The following is a 27882-nucleotide window of genomic DNA, read 5'->3' as shown; positions in this document are numbered from 1 at the left end:
AGTGATCAAGTTGTGGGTGAAAGGAAGGAACCATCCTTCCTTTTGTCGCTTCCTCCCAAATTCCAGAAGGAACCATCAAACCAATTAACATACAGATATGGCAGTTATGACATAGGCATTCTAATGATTAGAACACTGCTGTTCCTGCCTCCCGAGTGGCGCAGCGATCTACCACTACAGACCCGGGTTCGAACCCAGGCTGTGACTGAACCCAGGCATGACATGATCATTACACAGGTGCACCTTGTGCTGGGGACAATAAAAGGCCACTCTAAAATGTGTAATTTTGTCACACAACAAAATGCCACACATGTCTGAAGTTTTGAGGGACCGTGCAATTGGCATGCTGACTGCAGGAATGTCCACCAGAGCTGTTGCCAAAGAATTGAATGTTCATTTTTCTACCATAAGCCACTTCCAACATGATTTTAGAGAATTTGGCAACTGGCCTCACAACTGCAGATCAGGTGTATGGCCTCTTGTGGGTGAACGCTTTGCTGATGTCAACGTTGTGAACAGAGGGCCCCATGGTGGCAGTGGGGTTATGGTATGAGCAGGCATAAGCTACGGACAACGAACACAATTGCATTTTATCGATGGCAATTTAAATGCACAGAGATACCGTGATCAGATCCTGAGGTCCATTGTTGTCCCATTCATTCACCGCCATCCTCATGTTTCAGCATGATAATGAACAGCCCCATGCCGCAAGGATCTGCACACATTCCCTGGAAGCTGAAAATGTCCAAGTTTCCTTGATGTTCGGTATGATGTTTCCTTGATGTATAGTATGGTGTGGCTTAATATTCTATGATGTTTCCTTAATGTTCAGTATGATGTGTCCTTAATGTTCAGTATGATGTTTCCTTGTTGTTCAGTATGATGTTTCCTTGATGTTCAGTATGATGTTTCCTTGATGTTCAGTATGATGTTTCCTTGATGTATAGTATGGTGTGGCTTAATATTCTATGATGTTTCCTTAATGTTCAGTATGATGTTTCCTTGATGTATAGTATGATGTTTCCTTGATGTTCAGTATGATGTTTCCTTGATGTTCAGTATGATGTTTCCTTGATGTTCAGTATGATGTTTCCTTGATGTTCAGTATGATGTTTCCTTAATGTTCAGTATGATGTTTCCTTATTGTTCAGTATGATGTTTCCTTAATGTTCAGTATGATGTTTCCTTAATGTTCAGTATGATGTTTCCTTGATGTTCAGTATGATGTTTCCTTGATGTACAGTAGGGTGTTTCCTTTGATGTTCATTTGTCAGCCTTACTGTAAATGTTTCTCATCCCAGTGGCTTTTACAAATGTAAAAGAATAAGTCGTAAACACAAACGTTTGTCATTGAGATGCCGAAGTACATTATCTTAGCGTCAGTGAGGTTCTGCCTGGAGGAAGGTTTGAGCTCGCTAAGTCTCTTCATGCTGTAATGCTGTGGAGTCTGGTGAATAGATTCTGTCTGAAATGCAGAACAGAACCAATTCTGGTATTTCTGTCCCATTTAGTCATGGGGTGACAGTAGGGGCGTATAATGGCCATTGTCATCGCACGTCATGTGAATTTGAAGGGTGTTATCCCTGTGATTGACTGACAAATCAACATCTTTTGCATGAAAAATGATATTTAGTGAAAACACTTTTACAAAAATTCACTCATTCTTTTAGATGAAAACGGTTCAATTACTAAGATGTCAAGGGTGGAAAGTGATTCATTCTAGGCCTGGGTGAGCAAGCAGAGTGAAGTAGACAAAAGAATAGTTAAACATTTATGTTTGGCTCTCTCAAGATGAAATCAAAGTTCAAGCTTGTTCTTGTTTCACATTAGTATTTCAGTTCTGTAAATCATTTCCACACCTCGTTTTATTTTCTAACACTTCCAGCTTGTTTGAGGGAGGGAACTTGTTTGAGGGAGGGAACTTGTTTGAGGGAGGGAACTTGTTTGAGGGTGGGAACTTGTTTGAGGGAGGGAACTTGTTTGAGGGTGGGAACTTGTTTGAGGGAGGGAACTTGTTTGAGGGTGGGAACTTGTTTGAGGGAGGGAACTTGTTTGAGGGAGGGAACTTGTTTGAGGGAGGGAACTTGTTTGAGGGAGGGAACTTGTTTGAGGGAGGGAACTTGTTTGAGGGTGGGAACTTGTTTGAGGGAGGGAACTTGTTTGAGGGAGGGAACTTGTTTGAGGGAGGGAACTTGTTTGAGGGAGGGAACTTGTTTGAGGGAGGGAACTTGTTTGAGGGAGGGAACTTGTTTGAGGGAGGGAACTTGTTTGAGGGAGGGAACTTGTTTGAGGGAGGGCACTTGTTTGAGGTTGTGAAATAGGTGTGCTTATTTACTTGGCTACCTGGGAGTTAGCGTTCCCTCCATGGTTGCATGTTCACTACAACTCAAACCCACTTTATGTCACTGACCACCTAATGCCCCAAGAAATAGGCTGTAATGGACACCGTCACAAAGCGTCCCAAACTAGCTTGTACACTGCCCTCGATTTCAGTGTGTAAACGTATACCTCTTTGTGGAGATATCCTCGGCTGAAGCTACCATAGGTGGGCTGGGGGAGTGGCCCCTCCCAGGGGGTGCTGAATCGGGGGCAGGTTATGGGATCCGTGCTCTACGGTGCCACTCTAGGGACCAGCAGCACTGTGCCCGCTTTGTCCCACAGCATCTTTGTGCCCAAGGTTTCCCATGGATCAGACTTCAAACAAAAGGTCTCAACGTAGCCGTAGTCTGTTGTTTAGAAGAGTCCAGGACAAGGCAAGTGGGTTGTTCTCATATCTGAATGGACCCTACTTCATCTGCCCACGGCTGGTTACTTGTCTGTCTGAGAAACACACTCACATCTTCCTGTACATCACCAGAAATATCCAGTGTATTTTGTAATCTGCTCAGGAGGAGTCCATTTTCAGTTTCATTGGCAACAAGGGCTGAAGAGTTCCTCTTTCACAAGCCCATGGTGTAATTCTTATGGTGCCAAGGGGAGTTATCAGAAACCCAGTAGCAGCCTTTGTTTAGTTCCCTGTTTAAAGTTACCTTTCTTTAGAAAGGAGGAAAATACTGCTGATCTTTTATCCCCCATATTAAACTTGTATTGTTTGATAAAAAACTATTGACATGAGAAGCCATCAATATCATAAAATATCAAGGCATGACATTCTGGATAAAAACAAACCCTAAATCAGAGAATAGGTTGCTCTGTGAGAATTCCTACTGCTTTCCTAGCCCAGCCTGTTTAAAGGGACAGTTCACCCAAATTACAAAATGACACAGTGAACAGGTCAACAAAACCAATCACACCTTGTCCATAGATGGCTTACAGGGCAAAGAAACCAAAATAAAGTAGTTTTGTAATTTGAGTGGACTATCCCTTTAACATTCTAAAAGATGTGGGCATGGCCTTGTGATTGAAACACAATAGAAAGAGGATGATAGTAGATATCCTTTATTGGAGAATAACATCTTAGAATTGTTCTTATCTGATTATATTGTTTTAATTATAGTCAGTGAACTGCAACTCAGTTAGACATGTAAACTGCATTACTGTAGTATTACTGTAGTATTTGTGAAATGTAATTTGTGAAGAAAGAAATATACCTATCATAACAGTTTGACATTTCTCTGTAGAAAGTAATACATAGTTAGTAGTTAATAGTATATCGTGGTGAAGATAATGTAATTAAAGTATCCACGTCAGCCTGGTTGTGAACCCAGAGACAAGAGTGTGAACTACTCCCCATTACATATGTTTTTAATGTCGTTCATATAGCTGCCGAAACTCACGTGTCTTATTCTACTGACAATGAAACACTTATTGCAGGAAGGTCTGTAGCCAGTCCCACGGCTGACTTTACCTCGACGCTACTGGGATTCTCCTTTGTAAGTGAAACCTTTACGTGTAACGACGTTTGAGTTAAGACATTGCGGGGTTTATGTGACAGATCGGTTTGTAAACAATCGTCCACAAAGATCAGCGTCACAATGTTGACATCAGTGCCACCTGGTGGTTATCCTTAGGAAATTCAGAAAAATCCATTTGCGAACATTTCCCAACTTTTTCCAAGGTCTTTGACCACTCATGGAAAATGTTTGCATCAACTTCCATGCATGAATATGTGATTGAATAGGAAGGGCTAGACCCTCAAGTAATGATACGTTGACTTGGCTGGAGAGAGAGGAGACTCGAGGCCATGGAGGTGGTAGAAATAACACATCTAATACCGAATTGCGAGAGGAGGTTCAATCTTACATGCAAGGGCATAGTACAAAATATGGTAATTAGAATAGCACGGTGTAATACTAATCTGAACCCTGGGGGGCTAAAAGGCAATTAGCTTAAAGGCAGAGAGCAAATTAGTCTCGAGATTCTATAGCAAATCTGAATGCTATATACAGTGCCTTGCGAAAGTATTCGGGCCCCTTGAACTTTGCGACCTTTTGCCACATTTCAGGCTTCAAACATAAAGATATAAAACTGTAAGAATCAACAACAAGTGGGACACAATCATGAAGTGGAACGACATTTATTGGATATTTCAAACTTTTTTAACAAATCAAAAACTGAAAAATTGGGCGTGCAAAATTATTCAGCCCCCTTAAGTTAATACTTTGTAGCGCCACCTTTTGCTGCGATTACAGCTGTAAGTCGCTTGGGGTATGTCTCTATCAGTTTTGCACATCGAGAGACTGACATTTTTTCCCATTCCTCCTTGCAAAACAGCTCGAGCTCAGTGAGGTTGGATGGAGAGCATTTGTGAACAGCAGTTTTCAGTTCTTTCCACAGATTCTCGATTGGATTCAGGTCTGGACTTTGACTTGGCCATTCTAACACCTGGATATGTTTATTTTTGAACCATTCCATTGTAGATTTTGCTTTATGTTTTGGATCATTGTCTTGTTGGAAGACAAATCTCCGTCCCAGTCTCAGGTCTTTTGCAGACTCCATCAGGTTTTCTTCCAGAATGGTCCTGTATTTGGCTCCATCCATCTTCCCATCAATTTTAACCATCTTCCCTGTCCCTGCTGAAGAAAAGCAGGCCCAAACCATGATGCTGCCACCACCATGTTTGACAGTGGGATGGTGTGTTCAGGGTTATGAGCTGTGTTGCTTTTACAAAACATAACATAACGTTTTGCATTGTTGCCAAAAAGTTCAATTTTGGTTTCATCTGACCAGAGCACCTTCTTCCACATATTTGGTGTGTCTCCCAGGTGGCTTGTGGCAAACTTTAAATGACACTTTTTATGGATATCTTTAAGAAATGGCTTTCTTCTTGCCACTCTTCCATAAAGGCCAGATTTGTGCAATATACGACTGATTGTTGTCCTATGGACAGAGTCTCCCACCTCAGCTGTAGATCTCTGCAGTTCATCCAGAGTGATCATGGGCCTCTTGGCTGCATCTCTGATCAGTCTTCTCCTTGTATGAGCTGAAAGTTTAGAGGGACGGCCAGGTCTTGTTAGATTTGCAGTGGTCTGATACTCCTTCCATTTCAATATTATCGCTTGCAGAGTGCTCCTTGGGATGTTTAAAGCTTGGGAAATCTTTTTGTATTCAAATCCGGCTTTAAACTTCTTCACAACAGTATCTCGGACCTGCCTGGTGTGTTCCTTGTTCTTCATGATGCTCTCTGCGCTTTTAACGGACCTCTGAGACTATCACAGTGCAGGTGCATTTATACAGAGACTTGATTACACACAGGTGGATTGTATTTATCATCATTAGTCATTTAGGTCAACATTGGATCATTCAGAGATCCTCACTGAACTTCTGGAGAGAGTTTGCTGCACTGAAAGTAATTGAAAATCATTTTGCACGCCCAATTTTTCAGTTTTTGATTTGTTACATTTTTTTGAAATATCCAATAAATGTCGTTCCACTTCATGATTGTGTCCCACTTGTTGTTGATTCTTCACAAAAAAATAGAGTTTTATATCTTTATGTTTGAAGCCTGAAATGTGGCAAAAGGTCGCAAAGTTCAAGGGAGCCGAATACTTTCGCAAGGCACTGTACATGTACCATTATAAATGTTGGTTGATACGAAACTGATACAGCTTTCAGTTGAACAATGAGAACAGTGAAACATTTGCTACTTCGGGTACAGACAGTGTTCAGCAGCTTGAGCCAGTTCAGGGTCAGATTGAGTTGAGGCCTCTGTCATGTGAAGCACAGATAAGTATGGAAAACACTTGTATACTTAGGACCATTTGGAGTTACGTGTGTTCACTGAAGTATGTTATTCGTGATATGATTGTAAGCGAAGACATGTAAAAAGATGGTTCTCCACCGTCATCAAAGGATGTTTACACCTCACAAATTGATTAGGAGACGAGTGAGAGATGCTTACTGGCAGTGCCAGTCTGGCCAATGAGGTTCTTCTAAATGAGGACTAATCCCTTGTAGTCTGACAGGCTCCTTTGCCCTGTGTGTGTGTTACTGGGGAAGGGGGTTAAATTCAGGATGTAGACAGATGGCTTCACTAAGCTCCTGAGAGAGAGAGAGAGAGAGAGAGAGAGAGACAGAGAGACAGAGATAGAGACAGAGAGACAGAGAGAGAGAGACAGAGAGAGAGAGACAGAGAGATAGAGAGAGAGAGAGACAGAGAGGGAGAGACAGAGAGATAGAGAGAGAGAGAGACAGAGAGGGAGAGAGAGAGAAACAGAGAAACAGAGAAACAGAGAGAGACAGAGAGCGAGAGAGCGAGAGAGAGAGAGAGAGAGAGAGAGAGAGAGAGAGAAACAGAGAGCGAGAGCGAGAGAGAGAGAGAGAGAGAGAGAGAGAGAGAGAGAGCGAGAGAGAGAGAGACAGAGAGAGAGCACTTTGCCACACACCATCATTGGCAGTGTGGACCACATGAACAAACAGAACACAAGCAATGGATGACCTACTTGAAGATTGGCCACAATCTCTGGACATTTTTGGATCATTATGGTTGAATTTACTCGGAGGTCCAGAGAGCGTGGATGACTGGAGCGTCTGTCTGTGTCTGCTGGAACATCTCAGCTTGGATCTCATTGGACAACTAGACTTTCTCCTGGAGGACAGAATGGTGTGTTTTAACTTTCTAGGGCCTCTGGGCTCTGAGGATGCCTATGTTTGGATGTTTTCACATTGCTGACATGAATGTTATGTGTCATGAGAGCAGGCCTGCGTCTGTATACACAGGAGTATACTTGAAAAGGTCCCAGAAGACCTTAAAACAACCAGTCGTGTAAGAGTTCATATAATCTTCCAAGTTCCTTGATTAAATGTATACAAAATGACATTCCACCTGAATGTAACATCAAATGGGAAGGTGATGAGAAACAGGAAGGAATGCACAGATTGAATCAGATCAAAGAAACGAGGCTGTCTCAGGTGGAATAGAGACTCAAATAGTATCTCAATGTAGGTGACTACATAGAAATGAGTTCCTCAACCACCTGATCATTTTCTTGGAGATGTATTTTTGTGACCCTGTAGAGCTCTGGAAGAGCCAGGATTAAATTAGTGTTTTTCTTAATAAAAACCCATTTGTTTACACAGCACACCTGTGTCTTTACCTTTGAGTAATTTCCTGTGCCTGACCCCCATAGACAGTGTAAACCCCTTGCACTGTCACAATGAGTGTCTCATGTAGAGATGTAGTCTCAGCTTACATAACTCTCAGTAGGTCTGTATCCCAATGCAAGTGTCTGAGGCTGGGATAAATGGACACATCCTGTAGAAACCTGTTTACATGGTTTTAGGATGCCTACTTTACAGTTAGGCCTTCAGATTTGGTCTATAGCCATTGATCGTTCAAGAATATAACTTTTAAAGGTTGTCTTACCCCATACCTCAGAACCCAAAATATAATCAGTGTATATATATATATATATATATATATATATATATATTTCTCCATTGTTTGTTAAACATATAATTTTGATCTGAATGGTCAGGCCTTGCATCCATAGCTCCATATCCGAATTTGAGAGTGGTTCCATTTTTCCAGCTCCATGCCCTATTAGTTCGTGTGGGCATAATATTGTATTTATTTAATGTAACCTTTATTTAACTAGGCATGTCAGTTAAGAACAAATTGTTATTTACATTGATGGCATATTATGTAGCCTACATAATTTAAATAGCCTACAGAATATTAGATAGCCTACAGCTATCTGAGCAGCTTACTGATCGCTGCAGCTGTACATAGCCCATCTGTAAATAGCCCATCCAACTACCTACCTCATCCCCATATTGTTTTAATTTACTTTTTTGTTCTTTTGAACACCAGTATCTCTACTTGCACATCATCATCTGCACATCTATCACTCCAGTGTTAATTTGCTAAATTGTAATTACGTCCCTACTATGGCCCATGTATCAATTTATCCCAGCCTCAGACCCACTGTATATAGATTGTTCTATTGTTATTGACTGTACGTTTGTTTATGTGTACCTCTGTGTTGTTGTTTGTGTCGCACTGCTTTGCTTTATCTTGGCCAGGTCGCAGTTGGAAATGAGAACTTGTTCTCAACTGGCCTACCTGGTTAAATAAAGGTGTTCTCAACTAGCCTACCTGGTTAAATAAAGGTGAAATAAAAAATATTAAAAAACATCATTTCAAAAAGCTAACAGAATATTAGATAGCCCACATAATTGAATTAACCTACAGAATATTAGATAGCCCACATAATTGAATTAACCTACAGAATATTAGATAGCCCACATAATTGAATTAACCTACAGAATATTAGATAGCCCACATAATTGAATTAACCTACAGAATATTAGATAGCCCACATAATTGAATTAACCTACAGAATATTAGATAGCCCACATAATTGAATTAACCTACAGAATATTAGATAGCCCACATAATTGAATTAACCTACAGAATATTAGATAGCCCACATAATTGAATTAACCTACAGAATATTAGATAGCCCACATAATTGAATTAACCTACAGAATATTAGATAGCCCACATAATTGAATTAACCTACAGAATATTAGATAGCCCACATAATTGAATTAACCTACAGAATATTAGATAGCCCACATAATTGAATTAACCTACAGAATATTAGATAGCCCACATAATTGAATTAACCTACAGAATATTAGATAGCCTACATAGTTTAATTAGCCTACAGAATATTAGTCAACATAATTTAAATAGCCTACAGAATATTAGATAGCCTACATAGTTTAATTAGCCTACAGAATATTAGATAGCCTACATAGTTTAATTAGCCTACAATATTAGATAGCCTACATAATTTAATTAGCCTAAAATATTAGATAGCCTACATAGTTTAATTAGCCTACAATATTAGATAGCCTACATAATTTAATTAGCCTAAAATATTAGATAGCCTACATAGTTTAATTAGCCTACAATATTAGATAGCCTACATAGTTTAATTAGCCTACAATATTAGATAGCCTACATAGTTTAATTAGCCTACAGAACATCAGCCAACATAGTTTAATTAGCCTACAATATTAGCCTTAATTGTTTATCCCCTAAAAAGTGGCAGCCTCACTGCTTTGTTGTGGTTTCAGATTGTCCATTGAAATTCATGAAGACAGTCCTCTCTATAAAAGCACTAAAGGTGTCTTCTTTTTTTTATACCCCAAATTGGAAATGATGGCAAAATTACACTTCCTGTCAAACATTAACAGATTGACTTTTTGTAACCTTTTGTGAGACAATGAGCATATATTTGGCCAAATTCAATGTTTAAAAATATACGTTTTTGTATGTTTTTAACAGTTATTTCGATCAATCCAGAGCAACTTGTCATAGGCATGTTGCTGTTGTTCATTTAAAGTGTTGTGTTTCTGTGATACTCAGAGGCTCAGAAATTGGCGATTGAGCTTATTTCATGTACCAGTACGATCTAAAATAACCACTTATATGCCTTACAGGCGATTTGGCCACCAGTGTCATCAGACGTGAGCTTTCAACTTAGTTCCAAATGTATCTGAAAGATGAGACTCTCAACTTGGTATAGAGACATTGACTGGAATTTAAAATATATAGTGGCTGCCACACCCCCAGGGGCCAAATCTGGGGTGGCTCCATATCTATATATTTACAGGGTACATACATCTACCGCTGTCCCAGATTTTGTGATTTTATCACAAACTTTGAGTCCACATTTTCAGTTTAGCAGCACACCACTAGTGTACAAAACATAGATTATTTTTCAATCCTCCATATTAACACAGAAATCATCTTAAATAATTTTGTTTTTATGTCGGTAACTAGCAGCTTGACAAAGTCCTACAATTTCAGAAAGAGGTTTTTTTAAAGAAGAAGTTTAAAACAGTTTTGACACCTCATTTTTTTGACCCCTTGGAGTTTAAGGGGAAATCTCTGATTGGTTGTATTAATAATAATAATAATACATTATTGGACTTTGATATTATTATTATACTGTATATCCATCAATTCTTGGGGAATAGGCTAAAACATATACATGTCTCATGTGTTTAGTTCAACTGAGTAGACCATCAGATCCCAAAACATAAGCTTGTTTTACTACATTGTTTGTAAAAGAACAAATTGTATACAGCCTCAAAAGATGGTTAAAACTATAAAATGTTGATCTCAGGATTGGTCAGTAAGCCTACATGCATCCTTGGCTCTGTCCATTCATTTGAGAGAAGGTACAGTACATTTCTCCAGCCCATCCCTCAAGCTGTTTTTCCAAAACAATGGCGGAGTGTCCACTGTGTTTTTGTTTGAAATGCAGATGAGGCATACCTATTCAAAAAACATAATATGATGCTAGCACACACGTGTCAAACACATTTCACTGAGGGCCGAGTGTCTGCGAGTTTTTGCTCCTCCCTTGTACTGGATCGATGAATTAAGGTCACTAATTAGTAAAGAACACCCCTCAACTGGTTGTCTAGGTCTTAATTGAAAGGAAAAAACAAAAAACCCGCAGACACTCAGCCCTCGGTGGAATGAGTTTGACACCTCAGTGAGCTAGAGGGTGTACGCACATAGCCTACATTTCCCGACATGCCAAGTTGGTCCAGACACGCGTACTGTTGCTTAACTGTTTCAAAGGTTGTGTACGCGGATTCCACTTTTCGGGAACACAGTGTTATTATCAGGTTATTATACGTGAGGGAAGAGACCGGCTCGAAGAATTTCAGCTGGGGTTCAAGGATCGAGGTAAACTTAATATACTTTTATTTGTGGCTTGATATTAACAATACTGTTAACCGTAATTAATGAAATCAACCAAAAAATATCGCTAACGTTAATTTATTGGCTACTAGTCCTTATAGGCTAGATTACAACATTACATTTTCAACCTATTAGGACAACGTTATATAACGGGTAAAACAGATGAGTCATATTTGCATTTAGCCTACACAGCCCTTTGGATTTGTTCCGTAGCATTGTCAATGTGTTTGTATTGCTACCTATGTACCCGCCCCCACAGTCTGTGCAGAGTTCACACAGACAGACAGACAGACAGTGTGTGAAGGGGATGGCACAGTATGTGGGTATAGCAGCAACAGGATGAGCGGTGGAGCCCTGGGTATCGAGATTGTGCTGGTCTTCTTCCTGCCACTATTTCTCCTGCATCGCTATGGACACTTCCGCAAGCAGCACCCACTGGTGCTGTTCGGGACCCTCCTGTCCTGGTATCTCTGCTTCCTCATCGTCTTCATCCTTCCGCTGGATGTCAGCACGGTATGTTGTTCCTACCCGCCGATCGTGAGTCAGTTTAGCATTTCCCCCACTATTGGTTAAGGGAAGCTGATCCTACATCTGTACAGAGAGGAAACTTCACCCCAGAGTGTATGGAAATCTGCTCATGTCGGAAGCTGTACAGTAGGGGTGTTAAAGTGATGAATAACTGTTACTCTGTCATGTAAAATAGTAGGACATTAAATTGTGCGTGTGTGTGTGTGTGCGCGTGTATTTGCGTACTCACACGTTCTTATTTCAGACCATATATAACCAGTGTAAGATTGACAACGAGAAACCCAGGGCTCTGACCAGTTCAGACCCCTCTAATCAGACATCCAACTCCTCTGTCTTCCCTACAAGGTACAGTACCAACACATTTGGTTCAGGATGGTACCGCATTCCTCAACTAAACACCCTGTTACGTTATGCACTGAACGCCATTGACTAAATTCATGACCAATTTCTGTAGTGACTGGCTTCAATGTAGCATAAGAGGGCTCTAGTAGAGGAACTCCCTAACTATGTACCTGGACCAGAGATATAGTTGAATTTGGAAGTTTACATACACTTAGGTTAGAGTCATTAAAACTCGTTTTTCAACCACCCCACAAATTTCTTGTTAACAAACTATAGTTTTTGCAAGTCGGTTAGGACATCTACTTTGCATGACACAAGTAATTTTTCCAACAATTGTTTACAGACAGATTATTTCACTTTTAATTCACTGTATCACAATTCCAGTGGGTCAGAAGTTTACATACACTAAGTTGAATGTGCCTTTAAACAGCTTGGAATATTCCAGAAACTTCTGTCATGGCTTTAGAAGCTTCTGAATGGCTAATTGACATCATTTACCTGTGGATGTATTTCAAGGCCTACCTTCAAACTCATGTCCTCTTTGCTTGACATCATGGGAAAATCAAAAGAAATCAGCAAAGACCTCAGAAAAAAAAACAGCAAAAGACCTTGTGAAGATGCTGGAGGAAACAGCCACTGCCCCAAAACCGACATAAAAAGCCAGACTACAGTTTGTAACTGCACATGGGGACAAAGATCGTACTTTTTGGAGAATTGTCCTCTGGTCTGATGAAACAAAAATAGAACTGTTTGGCCATAATGACAATTGTTATGTTTGGAGGAAAAAGGGGGAGGCTTACAAGCCGAAGAACACCATCCCAACTGTGAAGCACGGGGGTGGCAGCATTATGTTGTGGGGGTGCTTTGCTGCAGGAGGGACTGATGCACTTCACAAACTAGATGGCGTCATGAGGAAGGAAAATTATGTGGAAACAACATCTCAAGACATCAGTCAGGAAGTTAAAGGTTCAAGGATCGAGGGTCTTCCAAATGGACAATGACTCCAAGCATACTTCCAAAGTTGTAACAAAATTACTTAAGGACAACAAAGTCAAGGTATTGGAGTGGCCATCACAAAGCCCTGACCTCAATCCTATAGAAAATGTATGGGTAGAACTGAAAAAGCGTGTGCGAGCAAGGAGGCCTACAAACCTGACTCAGTTACACCAGCTCTGTCAGGAGGAATGGTCCAAAATTCACCCAACTTATTGTGGGAAGCTTGTGGAAGGCTACCCGAAACGTTTGACCCAAGTTAAACAATTTAAAGGCAATGCTACCAAGTACTAATTGAGTGTATGTAAACTTCTGACCCACTGGGAATGTGATGAAAGAAATAAAAGCTGAAATAAATAATTCTCTCTACTATTATTCTGACATTTCACATTCTTAATATAAAGTGGTGATCCTAACTGACCTAAGACAGGGAATTGTTACTCGGATTAAATGTCAGGAATTGTGTGAAACTTTATTTAAATGTATTTGGCTAAGGTGTATGTAAACTTCCCACTTCAACTGTGAGTGCCCACTGGACTGTCTGCTGACAGCTTTATGACTTGTATTTATGCAACGGTTGTCTTGTATTCATGTGGTTTCCTTTACAATGTGCACATAGTGTTGTCTCTTAGGAGGATGACCTGTGCTGCTGTCTCTTTTAATTACAGCACACCTAAAGTATGTCACAAGCCATGGAGCTATATTCCTGATGGAATTCTGCCAGTGTTCTGGCGCGTGGTCTACTGGACCTCTCAGTGTCTGACCTGGTGAGCTCTACTGTTCACCCACCCTGACTGCAATAGCAACCGTTTACCAGTGGATTTTTACATTCTATTTTTGGCTAATGTTTTTTGTTGTTGTTTTTATTTGTCTACTCAGGCTGTTGCTCCCCTTCATGCAGTCCTATGCAAGCTCTGGGGGCTTTTCTATCCCCGGTAAGATTAAGACGGCCCTTATCGAGAACGCCATCTACTATGGCACCTACCTGGTCATCTTTTGCTCCTTGCTTATCTACTTGGCTGTCCATCCCCAGTGGCAGCTAACCTGGTGAGTAAACCCCATCACACCTTCTGCATCCCTGTCCCGTCCCCCCTCCTGAATCAATCCAACCCAATCTAAACATTAGCCATTCGTAGGGAAAATGCAAATCTGACCCTAAATCAGCATGTAAGCGTCTCTGTCTTCTCTTCCAGGCAGGGTCTGCAAACCATTAGCATCGCAGCAGCAAACACCTGGGGGCTTTTCCTCTTGGTGCTGTTGCTAGGTTATGGCCTGGTGGAGATCCCGTGCTTGTACTGGAACTCCTCTCGCCACGGTTACCTGTTGGCCAAGACCTACTTCAAGGCGGCCAAGCTGGCGAAGGAAAAGTCAGACGCCGAGGAAAACATGGATGACGCCATGGAGGTGAGATGGACGAGAAGAACTAAAGGAAGTCGTAAAGTATGATGGTTTTCAAAGGTCCACTCAGCGACGTGTCCGTAAGTATAGCGAGGCAGACAGTACGACGCAAGGGGCTAATCTTGGCAGCATTTGTTCTCGCGTTGTACGAGAGAGGAGTGCACTCCCGTGCAGATGGTAAATATTGTGGCTCCCTGTGGGCCCTGGTTAAAAGTGGTGCTCTATGTATAGAATGGGGTGACCATCAAATCAAACCAAATCAAATGTATTTATATAGCCCTTCGTACATCAGCTGATATCTCAAAGTGCTGTACAGAAACCCAGCCTAAAACCCCAAACAGCAAGCAATGCAGGTGTAGAAGCACGGTGGCTAGGAAAAACTCCCTAGAAAGGCCAAAACCTAGGAAGAAACCTAGAGAGGAACCAGGCTATGTGGGGTGGCCAGTCCTCTTCTGGCTGTGCCGGGTGGAGATTATAACAGAACATGGCCTAGATGTTCAAATGTTCATAAATGACTGACGCCCACCGTTATCTGTGAGGCAGTTCATAACAGATCAGTCTCTCGCTTTGCACTCTCTCTGGTGTTTACACTACTCTTTATAGAGACAGTCATATCGCTGTGTAGAGGTATGACAAATCAATGCATTGTTTTAGGCCATTGAATGAATTTCTCTTTGACAGGAGGTGGCAAATGTCAATGAATCAATCGGGTACGGTCACCCCCTAAGGATCAGCATTGACACTATTTTGAGAAAGGTAAGAATGTCAGAACAAAGTTGAATACGTCCGTTTGTAAATCAGTGGTACAGTCTACAATGATGATAATTAATCATGTTCACTGTTAATATGAACGACTAAGTCTAAAATCTAAAATAAGCACATCCATTTTAGTGTCCCATGGAAATCCAGGAGAAAATGGTGAGGCTGAACACGGAGGACAGTGAGGATGAAAGCACACAGAGGACCTATCCTTCCAAAAGGAGCCTAGTGAAGCTTCATAAGCAAGTAATTGTTCCTTTAAATGGTCAGACGGTGTTTGAATTCGACTCACATTGTTGTTGTGAAAGTAACCCATGATGTACATAGTGTCTAGGAGTGGGGTGATCCTGGTATTGTGTGTTGGCCAGGTGATCTGCGCTGGCCAGAGACACAGTCAAACCCAGGTCCAGTGGGCGATCCTTCTGGAAGAGGCCTTCCATTTAGAGGACGTGTGTAAGAATGAGACCAGTACCTCCCATCAGTTTGTCCATAGTTTCCTCTCCTCCCAGCCACCCGGCTGGCTCGGCAAATACCTGTACACTCCTACCATAGGTGAGTTCAAGTAGGGGACAATGGAATTCTTCAATAGGCTGTGTTCCAAACAGCAGCCTATTCCCTATGTAGTGCACTACTTTTGACCAGGGCCTATAGGGAATGGGATGCTATTTGGGATACAATTTACTGTATGCCTACTGTCTAGCCACGGTCATCTTACCTGTGAACACGTTGAACTCTGGCTGTCGTGAAAAGGACTGTGTTGTGGAAGCTGTATCAGGCCCTTTAGAAAATCCAAATGTACACAGAGAATGACTTTATTCGGTATCTTCAACAGACTGGCTCTTGATATTCATCAATTGTGTATGTATGAATGTATTATTATCTATCCTCATGCGTGTCCCTCCCTGCCCCAATACTCATGCCAATATCTGACTGAATTGGGAACTTTTCAAAAGAGTAAACTCACACACCTTAATTTACCTGGTGCATGGAGCAAAAAGTACATTTATTAAAAAGAAGCAAAACTCCTCACACCCAGTAATCTTAACGCTTCCAACAATCGAATGGATCTATTTAGCAACATTTGTTGTGATGTTTTTCTTCAGAGTGGTACTGGGAGTGTGTGCTGCGACAGTGGTGCTACCGGCTGCTGGCACTACTGCTGTCTCTACTCTCTGTGGCTGTGGTGTGGTCTGAATGCACGTTCTTCAGCACACATCCTGTTCTCTCTCTCTTCGCCATCTTCATCCAGTTAGCAGAGAGTGACTACAACTACTTGTACATAGAGGTAGATATTATTTAGAGGATTCTGTGTGTATAGTTAGCCTGGGTGCCAGTCTGCAGAACACAAGCTGATTTGGGACCGGGCTAGTTTATTGTCATGTTGATCTGAAAAATGTCTTACCTGCGACCATAAAGTAACTAATACTATTACTACTACTAGACGTTTAGGATAGCATAGTTGCAAACACAGTGTGGATAAATTACATACATGAAAATGTAGAAGTATAACAGGAAATATGGAGAAAGGTTTTTCCGTTCAGTACCAACGAGCCAAATGATCGTGGTGATGTTCTGTCCACCACCAGATGGCGTGCTTCGTCTCTATTTTATTCCTGTGCGTTTGTGTCTACTCCACCGTGTTCCGCATCCGAGTCTTCAACTACTACTACCTGGTACCTCATCATCAGACAGACGCCTACAGCCTACTGTTCAGCGGAATGTACGTCTCTCACCGCTAAAATATACAGTGTTTTGTGAAGGTGTGTCTATGGTGTCCATTTTAGGACAGCCTCGAAAATAACTCTTGCTAAGACTGAAAGAAGCTGGGACTGCGGCTGTCCTAATATGGACACCGTAGATGTCACTATTTGAGCTTGGTTCTAGAGCTTTAGAACTCTACAACATTTCAGTCTACATGTTTGTCTGACTATCACTTTGAGTACTGTGTGTATACCTTTAAAACGCAGGTTGTTCTGTCGACTGACTCCTCCGCTGTGTCTCAACTTCCTGGGTCTCATCCACATGGACGCCTCCATTTCTCACCAGCAGAGAATACAGACAGCATACACCACAGTGAGTCACACCCAGTGTGCATCCCAAATGGCACCCTATTCAACATACACTGCCCTACAAACACAAAACACAGGAACTACAGCAACAGTCAAAATTAAAATATATATTTTTTTGCTAACCAGCCAAATAGGGTGTAGGTAGATTAACTGATGTATCATATTAATATGAAGTCATTTTTATGCATATAAACTATGACCACTGATTTGACCTATGACCCCTCAAATGATAAAAAAAAGTTTTTTTTGCAAATGAAAGACAGATAGATATATAATTTATATACATATTCACACCCCTGAGTCAATACATGTTAGAATTACCTTTGGCAGTGATTACAGATGTGAGTCTTTCTGGGTAAGTCTCTAAGTGCTTTCCACACCTGGATTGTACAATATTTGCACATTATTATTTTTTTAATTCTTCAAGCTCTGCCAAGTTGGTTGTTGATCATTGCTAGACAGACATTTCAAGTCTTGCCAAAGATTTTCAAGACGATTTAAGTCAAACTAACTAGGCCACTCAGGAACATTCAAAATCGTCTTGGTAAGGGAAGGGGGAGACCTAGTCAGTTGTACAACGGAATGCCTTCAACTGAAATGTGTCTTCCACATTTAACCCAACCCCTCTGAATCAGAGAGGAGCGGGGGGCTGCCTTAATTTACATCCACATCTTCAGCAACTCCAGTATATATTTGGCCTTGTGTTTTTAGGTTATTGCCCTTCTGAAAGGTGAATTTGTCACTCAGTGTCTGTTGGAAAGCAGAATGAACCTGGTTTTCTCCTTAGTCCTTGAAGATGATAAGCATACCCATAACGGGATGCAGCCAACACCATGCTTGAACATATGAACAGACCTCCCGAGTGGTGCAGTGGTCTAAGGCACTGCATCACAGTGCTACCTGTGCCACTAGAGATTCTGTGTTCGACTCCAGGCTCTGTCGCAGCCGGCCTCGACCGAGACCCATGGGGCGGCACACAATTGGCCAGCGTCGTCCGGGTTAGGGGAGAGCTTGGCCGGCAGGGATGTCCTCGTCCCATCATGCACTAGTGACTCCTGTGGCGGGCCGGGCGCAGTGCACGCTGACATGGTCGCCAGGTGTATGGTGTTTCCTCCGACACATTGATGCAGCTGGTTTCCGGGTTAAGTGGGCATTGTGTCAAGAAGCAGTGCGGTTTGGTTGGGTTGTGTTTCGGAGGACGCACGGCTTTCGACCTTTGCCTCTCCCGAGTCTGTACGGGATTTGCAGCGATGAGACAAGACTGCAACTACCAATTTGATACCACGAAATTAGGGAGAATTTTTTTGTTTTTAAGAAAGTAAAAAGAAGAGTGGTACTCAGTAATGTGTTGTGTTTGATTTTCCCCAAACATAACACTTTGTATTCAGCATATAAAGTTAATTTCTTTGCTGTTTTTTGTTGTTGCAGTTTTACTCTAGTGCCTTATTGCAAACAGGATGCATGGATGCATTTGTTTAATTCTGTACAGGCTTCCTTCTTTTCACTCTGTCATTTAGGTTAGTATTGTGGAGTAACTACAATGTTATTGATCTATCCTCTGTTCTCCTGTCACAGCTATTAAACTCTGGAACTGTTTTAAATTCACCATTGGCCTCATGGCGGTTTCCTTCCTCTTTGGCAACTGAGTTAAGAATGATGCCTGTATATTTGTAGTGGCTGGGTGTGTAGTGGCTGGGTGTAATTAATAACTTCACCATGCTCAAAGGGATATTCAATGTCTGCTTTTTTTACCCATCTACTAATAGGTGCCGTTCTTTGCGATACTTTGGAAAACGTCCCTGGTCTTTTTTGTTGAATCTTTGTTTGAAATTCACTGCTCAACCTTACAATTGTCTGTATGTGTGGGGTCCAGAGATGAGGTAGTCATTAAAAATGCATGTTAAACACTATTGCCCTCAGAGTAAGCCCATGCAACTTATTGTGATTTGTTAAGCATTTTTTTTTAAATTTTCTTTTTTTTAAATATTTTTATTTATTTAACCAGGTAGGCTAGTTGAGAACACCTTTATTTAACCAGGTAGGCTAGTTGAGAACACCTTTATTTAACCAGGTAGGCTAGTTGAGAACACCTTTATTTAACCAGGTAGGCTAGTTGAGAACACCTTTATTTAACCAGGTAGGCTAGTTGAGAACACCTTTATTTAACCAGATAGGCTAGTTGAGAACACCTTTATTTAACCAGGTAGGCTAGTTGAGAACAAGTTCTCATTTGCAACCGCGACCTGGCCAAGATAAAGCATAGCAGTGTGAGCAGACAACAAAGAGTTACACATGGAGTAAACAATTAACAAGTCAATAACACAGTAGAAACCAAAGGGGGGGTCTATATACAATGTGTGCAAAAGGCATGAGGAGGTAGGCAAATAATTACAATTTTGCAGATTAACACTGGAGTGATAAATGATCAGATGGTCATGTACAGGTAGAGATATTGGTGTGCAGAAGAGCAGAAAAGTAAATAAATAAAAACAGTATGGGGATGAGGTAGGTGAAAAGGGTGGGCTATTTACCAATAGAGTATGTACAGCTGCAGCGATCGGTTAGCTGCTCAGATAGCTGATGTTTGAAGTTGGTGAGGGAGATAAAAGTCTCCAACTTCAGCGATTTTTGCAATTCGTTCCAGTCACAGGCAGCAGAGTACTGGAACGAAAGGCGGCCAAATTAGGTGTTGGCTTTAGGGATGATCAGTGAGATACACCTGCTGGAGCGCGTGCTACGGATGGGTGTTGCCATCGTGACCAGTGAGCTGAGATAAGGCGGAGCTTTACCTAGCATAGACTTGTAGATGACCTGGAGCCAGTGGGTCTGGCGACGAATATGTAGCGAGGGCCAGCCGACTAGAGCATACAAGTCGCAGTGGTGGGTGGTATAAGGTGCTTTAGTGACAAAACGGATGGCACTGTGATAGACTGCATCCAGTTTGCTGAGTAGAGTGTTGGAAGCCATTTTGTAGATGACAACGCCGAAGTCGAGGATCGGTAGGATAGTCAGTTTTACTAGGGTAAGCTTGGCGGCTTGAGTGAAGGAGGCTTTGTTGCGGAATAGAAAGCCGACTCTTGATTTGATTTTCGATTGGAGATGTTTGATATGAGTCTGGAAGGAGATACTTATTGACTCGAGACATTTCAGCTTTTCATTTTTTATTAGTTTGTAAACATCATTCCACTTTGATATTATGTGGTTTTGTGTGTAGGCCGGTGACACGACATTTCAATTGAATCCATTTTAAATTCAGGCTGTAAAACACAACAAAATGTGTAAAAAGTCAAGGGGTGTGAATACTTTCTGAAGGCTCTACAATCTACAATCTAAATGTGTTGATCCAACTTTCTTGTTGTTTTTCTGTTTGATGGGAACGGTTTGAGAGTTCTCACTACATTCCAACTCTATTTAATGATGTAGTTGTGTTTTCATGTTTTGAATGTTGTATTGTAGTAACCCTCAATAATCCTCAATAATCCTCAATAACCCTCAATAATCCTCAATAATCCTCAATAATCCTCAATAATCCTCAATAACCCTCAATAATCCTCAATAACCCTCAATAATCCCAAAATAATCCTCAATAATCCTCAATAACCCTCAATAACCCTCAATAATCCTCAATAATCCTCAATAACCCTCAATAATCCTCAATAATCCTCAATAATCCTCAATAATCCTCAATAACCCTCAATAATCCTCAATAATCCTCAATAATCCTCAATAATCCTCAATAACCCTCAATAACCCTCAATAATCCTCAATAACCCTCAATAATCCTCAATAATCCTCAATAATCCTCATAGTCATTGGACTATTTCATCACGCAGAATGTTTATACTAAATATTTGTCTTTGTGCAGCATCTACAATCGAAATGGGTTTATTCAACTTTCTTGTTGTTTTTTTCTGTTTGACTTTGTATGGTAATTTATTTGACTTAGGGGATCATAGGTCAAATCAATGGTCATGGTTTATATGCATAAAAAGAACTTCATAATCGGATGATTACATTTTTTATTTATCCGTTATTTTACCAGGTAAGTTGACTGAGAACACATTCTCATTTACAGCAACGACCTGGGGAATAGTTACAGGGGAGAGGAGGGGGATGAATGAGCCAATTGTAAACTGGGGATTATTAGGTGACCGTGATGGTCATCAGTGTATCACTTATCTACCTACAACATATTTGGCTGGACAGTAAATGCATTTGAAAGACATTTTTCTCAGGTTCATTGTTTGCGTACTTACTGCTCGTTGCCTTTGCTTGGCAGAGTGGGAAACGGGAGTCAAAACACGGTGTGAAAAAGCTGAAGTGCAAATGTCACACTCCATTTTCTCTGAAACGGAACATATTTGAACCAGGACACTTGCCACAAGATAAAACAGATACTGCAAAGCCTTATTTGAGTCTTAACTACATTTTGACCAAAAGTGTAGTTTCTGCCTTTTGCCTTTTGTAGACCCCACAGTGGAGGTTTCATAATACCCATAAAACCTAGCGGTCAAACAGGGAAATGGTTCCAATCGTTTTTCCACCATTCATTTTTCCCGTAGTGCATTTTAGAAACACTTAAAATATGGTTTGTGGGAAAATTGATTGAATTTGACCGCTAGGTTTTATGAGTATTATGACTCATACTGTGGTAGTCTACAGTGCACTAATCTAGACCAGAGCCCTATTTCCTATGTCGTGCACTACTTTTGACTAGAGCCCTATTCCCTATATCGGGAATACAGTGCCATTTTGGGACGTAGCCTCGGTCACATGGGCTCTCTCATTGTAAAGGATAACTAGTCAAGTCGTGCGGAACCCACTTGGCATGTTACTGAACAATGAACATCACCCTACTGGGATTTATTTAATCAGCTAGACGTTCTAGGTATCGAAGCCACCATTTTCTCAACTCCTTTTTTTTCTTGTGTCTACCAGATCATGGGCTCTATGCGTCTCCTCTCCTTCATAGCAGATGGTTTCTACATCTATTACCCCATGCTCATAGTCCTCCTCTGCATCGCCACCTACTGCAGGTATGTCTTGTCTGCAGGTCTATTTGACATCCTCTCCAGGGGATTCCCATCATAAGACAACAGGGTCTGTATTGACATTTGTCTCATAGTGGTGATCTAGGATCAGTTTGGAAGTTATATGCTTTAACAATCAATGGCTATATTCATTTAAAAGTCTGGAAATGGAACCCTAGATTGTCTCCTTTACCTAACACATGGCCATGTGTTTTTCTTCCTCCCCTCCCTGTGTATTTTCAGCCTGGGTACCCGATGTCTCAACCTCCTGGGGTTCCCACAGTATATTAGTCAGAGCGATGACTTGACCTCTGAGCTGGTGGAAGAGGGCAGAGAGCTTATCAGAAGAGGTACTATTGTAGGGTGAAGTTGCCTCTAGACTCCGATCTTGGATCAGTTTTGCATTGGTTGAGGTTAATATTGTGGGAGGGGCAGCTGATCCTAGATCTGTCACTAAGGGAAACTTCACCCCAGAGCAACAGTTGTACACTCAGCCTGGATGCCGTTTGAAAAGCTCTCCTTTTGGAGTCCATGTGGATAAGACCAAGTCTGGGACAATGTTGCCACTATCTCTGCTTGTTGTTGTTGCAGAAAGAAGAAACCGACAGAGAAGTGAGGATGCGGAGAGTCGGAAACGAGTGAGCGCGGTCCTTTCTTATTTGGAGTCTTCTCTGGACACTGGAGAAGACCCCATATCAATGTTCACACCACTGCATTCCCAAACTATGAACCACCCGCCAGCTCATTGGGTTCACTGTCTATGTAAAATGCTCCGGCATGAAGTTTCCCTTAGGTACAGATCTAGGATCAGCTTCCCTAATCCTGGATGCAAAAACTGACTCAAGAACGGGCGTCTAGGGTCAACTTAACCCTACACCATGTAAAATAACTGTTTTTCAGGGATGGAGAGAGCGCTATGGAGAACAGAGAAATCTGAGGAGGAGCAGAAATGGTTATTCCGAGTTAAAGGACAACGACTCTCCCTCAGACAACAGTGACAGTGAGTATGACGTTTATGATGATCATTTTCAACAGACTTAAAATATTTAATGCTTATGGCATAATGTCTGATGCATTATAGCCGTCAATCAAATGTTATTTTGCGTCCCAAATGAACACTGTTCCCTATGTAGTGCACAACTTTCCCTATAGGCCCTGGTCAAAAGTAGTGCACTACCTTGGGAATATGTTGCCATTTGGGACTCAAACTTAAATGTTTGTTCTCTTCAGCTGCCCAGTTGACTAGGAGAGAGAGCGGGGATCACACTGGGCTACTTCAGGACGTGGACACCACAAGCCTAGATCCTAGTGATTCGCCAACCCAGAGGTACTAGATCCTAGTCACTCTCCAACCCAGAGGTACTAGATCCTAGTCATTCTCCAACCCAGAGGTACTAGATCCTAGTCATTCTCCAACCCAGAGGTACTAGATCCTAGTCATTCTCCAACCCAGAGGTACTAGATCCTAGTCATTCTCCAACCCAGAGGAACTTAGATCCTAGTCATTCTCCAACCCAGAGGTACTAGATCCTAGTCATTCTCCAACCCAGAGGTCTAGATCCTAGTCATTCTCCAACCCAGAGGTACTAGATCCTAGTCATTCTCCAACCCAGAGGTACTATGCCCTAGTCATAGTACCTCGTGGACAGTGGATGACAGACTGGCGCCCAGGCTAGTGCATGGTGGGAAAACATTGTTTTATTATAATGGCAGTAGAAGAGAAAGGGGAATGATTGATCTGATATTAATTCTCATTGGTCTGTCCCTCTCTAGGTACGCAGGAGGACGTTACCTCTCCCTGGCGTCCTCTCGGCCACACATTTTAAACAATGTCTGAGAGGAACCCCTGCTCAGAGGCTATGTGACTGAACTGACCTTTCCTCATTGCCCACACGGCTGCTAGAGTTCCATGGATATTTTCTTCTTCTCTTTTGTCCTTTAGCCTGTTTGTCTGGAGATAGATATTTATTTAATGCACATTGGGATCATAATGAATAAGATAACATGGACCAGGGGGTCCTGATCTGAGATCAGCACTCCAACTGTGGTTCCAGTAGTGCCCCAAGAACAAAACATTGTCTGACCTCAGGAACAACTGTGACTTTTAACCTTAGGAACAAGGGATGCATTAGGGCCCCTGACCAAGTGCTTACCTTTTCTCCCCGTTTGTTTTTAGAACCCATTCATTCTGTAACGACTACTCAGTCATTTTATTTTACCTTTATTTAACTAGGCAAGTTAGTAAAGAACAAATTCTTATTTTCAATGACGGCCTAGGAACAGTGGGTTAACTGCCTGGTTCAAGGGCAGAACGACAGATTTTTACCTTGTCAGCTTGGGGGATCTGGTCTTGCAACCTTTCGGTTACTAGTCCAACGCTCAACCACTAGGCTACGCTGCCACCCATCTCACAATGCCTCTTCTTTGCCAGGGTATGTATGAGTTTTTAGGGTACAATGATAATACATGTCTTCTTTCTAGGAGATTTTCCTGTGCCTTGATTTTTCTGAAGTCATAATGGATGTGCACCCTAGTTTTGCTCCATTTTAAATGGTTTTATTTCCATAAATGCTGCATATTTAAATATCGATGTCCTTTTATAGATGTACTGTCATTCTTTTAATCAAAAGGTACTGACTGCACTGTCGTTTTTTATGAATAATAACTGAGCTCAGTGGTGTTTGATGCTTGGAACTTAAGGGTGAGGATGGTGTTAACCATGTTAACCAGTAAGAACTGTGTGAGTAAAGGTTTGATTATGTAAAATCCCCCATTATATTTCAGATCCAGTTTCAATAAATCATCCCCCCCCCCCAAAAAAAAATTGTGAAACTATTTAGTCAAATTTCAATTCAATTAAAGGTATGTATTTGTAAATTAACGTTGATCTATATTATTAGTGATGGTTTATGGTGATGAAGGGATGATTTGACCTCATACCTGCTACTGGGAGACTGCAGGTCTTGTGGGCCGTGCAGTATGTGTGGAGGCTACTATGGTTCTATGACTGCATTCCAAGGGGCTCAGGTCATAAGTAGTGCACTGTATAGGGAGCCATTTGGCACACAGTCTATATGTGTGGACTGGTGGATCCCATACTGTGGTGTAGGGGGTGGATCCCAAAGACCCTCCTCATTATTAAGGGGACGTGAAGATTCATGTTTTGTTATGTGTCTAAAAACTCTGAGCTTGTGCAGCGTATTCTATCTATATCAGTCTTTGTGGTTAAGCCCTGGCTGTTGTGAGAGTGTGCTTGCAGACTGGGTCTGAGTCAGACTGAAACTAGATAGAGAGAAGTAACCACTGTCTGGTTTTGACATGTTGATCTTGAGTGACAGACAATGCTAATAAATTCAGAGAAGCTACTGTACTAGGTTGCCTTATACGGTAACCTCAGCTTATTGATACACACATACGTTGATGTAGGTGATGACACCACTAGGGAGTGATCACATGTATAAAATCAGCTGTGCCCTTAGGTGGGGTGCAGAACTTACTGGGAAACATGCGTGCCATGTTCCCGTTGTCAACTTGTCTGCAATTGCATTAATAAAGGTATTTGATTTATTTACTTAAAGATATTGCTGATTTCACCAATAAGCAAAATGATTGACAAGGAACCTACCCCCCGACAGTGTATGTCCTTTGGCTCCAGTGTTCTTCTCTGTAGGGGTTAAATGTAGCCCTGAGGCAGGGCAGGGATTACCCATGTTTCACGGGAACTGACCCAGAGAAACCCATTCTGTATTCTCTATTGAAATCCATAACAAACTTCAATGGCTTCAGCCGATCCTGACCGGCCACTCTCTATACAGTCTGTTCCCTTCTTCGCCATGTTCTCGTGAGAGACGGGCCTGTCTGAGGAGAGAAGACTCGCCGGCACCTTCATCTGCCTGACAGCCCTCTCTAATCGCTTATTATTTCCCCTAATCTACAGGACCAGTCAAAAGTTTGGCGACACCTACTCATTCAAGGGTTTTTTCTTTATTTTAACTATTTTCTGCATTGTAGAATACTAGAAGACATCAAAACAACACATATGGAATCATGTAGTAACCAAAAAAGTGTTAAACAAAATATATTTCAAATTAGAGATTCTTCAAAGTAGGTTGGGAGGGGCCAAGTCCCACTCTGGTTCTCACGGGGACTGAGGCCGGGCTTTGACCACACTTATCTAAAAGATGGGGAGGGGCTAGAGAATGGGGAGGGGCAGTGACCACACTGATCTCAAAGATGGGGAGGGGCTAGAGGATGGGGAGGGGCAGTGACCACTCTGATCTAAAGGATGGGGAGGTGCTAGAGGATGGGGAGGGGCAGTGACCACTCTGATCTAAAGGATGGGGAGGTGCTAGAGGATGGGGAGGGGCAGTGACCACTCTGATCTAAAGGATGGGGAGGTGCTAGAGGATGGGGAGGGGCAGTGACCACTCTGATCTAAAGGATGGGGAGGTGCTAGAGGATGGGGAGGGGCAGTGACCATGCTGATCTAAAGGATGGGGAGGGGCAGTGGCCATGCTGATCTAAAGGATAGGGAGGGGCAGTGGCCATGCTGATCTAAAGGATGGGGAGGTGCTAGAGGATGGGGAGTGTTGCTTTTGTCTCTTGGGGGTTGGAGGGATGAGGAGAAAGTGGGGTCTAAAGTAGTGCACTATATAGGGAATAGGGTGCCATTTGGGACACAACCAGAGAGTTATTTTGGGCAGGCAGGAAACATAACTAATGGTCCTCGCCACCTTTTCCTCCCCTACTGCGTCCTTCCCTCCCACCCTCTTCCCCTCCCTATATCACTCCATCCCACATCCAGGTTCAAATCAGTTCCATGGTTGGCCGATCGGGCCACGCTTGATTTGGACAGTCCCCAATAGATGATTTGGACAGTCCCCAATAGATGATTTGGACAGTCCCCAATAGATGATTTGGACAGTCCCCAATAGATGATTTGGACAGTCCCCAATAGATGATTTGGACAGTCCCCAATAGATGATTTGGACAGTCCCCAATAGATGATTTGGACAGTCCCCAATAGATGATTTGGACAGTCCCCAATAGATGATTTGGACAGTCCCCAATAGATGATTTGGACAGTCCCCAATAGATGATTTGGACAGTCCCCAATAGATGATTTGAAAATACTTAAACTGCTGCAACTCTGTTGATGAGCAAGAACTTGCTAAAGTTACAGTTAGGTTTAGGGTTAACTTAGGATACTAGGGTTAGGTTTAGGGTTAACTTAGGCTGCTATGGTTAACTTAGGCTGCTAGGGTTAGGTTTAGGGTTAACTTAGGCTGCTATGGTTAGGGTTAACTTAGGATACTAGGGTTAACTTAGGCTGCTAGGGTTAGGTTTAGGGTTAACTTAGGCTGCTAGGGTTAACTTAGGCTGCTTAGGGTTAACTTAGGCTGCTTAGGGTTAACTTAGGCTGCTTAGGGTTAACTTAGGCTGCTTAGGGTTAGGTTTAGGGTTAACTTAGGCTGCTAGGGTTAACTTAGGCTGCTTAGGGTTAACCTAGGCTGCTTAGGGTTAACTTAGGCTGCTTAGGGTTAACTTAGGATACTAGGGTTAACTTAGGATACTAGGGTTAGGTTTAGGGTTAACT

The 27882-nt window shown here is 41.9% G+C and overlaps 1 protein-coding gene across 2 annotated transcripts; it reads left to right on the top strand.

Moving 5' to 3' along the window:
* Positions 1-11021: 11021 nt before the first annotated feature.
* lmbrd2a (LMBR1 domain containing 2a) lies at positions 11022-25857 on the top strand. 2 transcript variants are annotated; one of them, XM_020467229.2, is made up of 18 exons: positions 11022-11152; positions 11427-11680; positions 11940-12040; positions 13699-13797; positions 13910-14077; positions 14224-14434; positions 15110-15184; positions 15320-15433; positions 15556-15739; positions 16291-16472; positions 16774-16907; positions 17155-17260; positions 22195-22292; positions 22530-22636; positions 22878-22924; positions 23187-23286; positions 23517-23613; positions 24060-25857. In XM_020467229.2, the coding sequence occupies exons 2-18, from the start codon at positions 11507-11509 to the stop codon at positions 24121-24123; spliced, it is 2061 nt and encodes a 686-aa protein (XP_020322818.1). In that variant the 5' UTR covers positions 11022-11152; positions 11427-11506; the 3' UTR covers positions 24124-25857. The 2 variants fall into 2 exon arrangements, 1 of the variants encoding a protein (XP_020322818.1); XR_004207858.1 differs by lacking the exon at positions 22878-22924 and having other exon boundaries at positions 11028-11152; positions 24060-25098.
* Positions 25858-27882: the final 2025 nt, after the last annotated feature.

Source organism: Oncorhynchus kisutch, linkage group LG3 (assembly GCF_002021735.2).
Source record: "Oncorhynchus kisutch isolate 150728-3 linkage group LG3, Okis_V2, whole genome shotgun sequence".
NCBI classification, from domain to species: Eukaryota; Metazoa; Chordata; class Actinopteri; order Salmoniformes; family Salmonidae; genus Oncorhynchus; species Oncorhynchus kisutch.
Note: the sequence above shows the minus strand (reverse complement) of the source record. Positions and strands in the feature narration are given on the sequence as shown.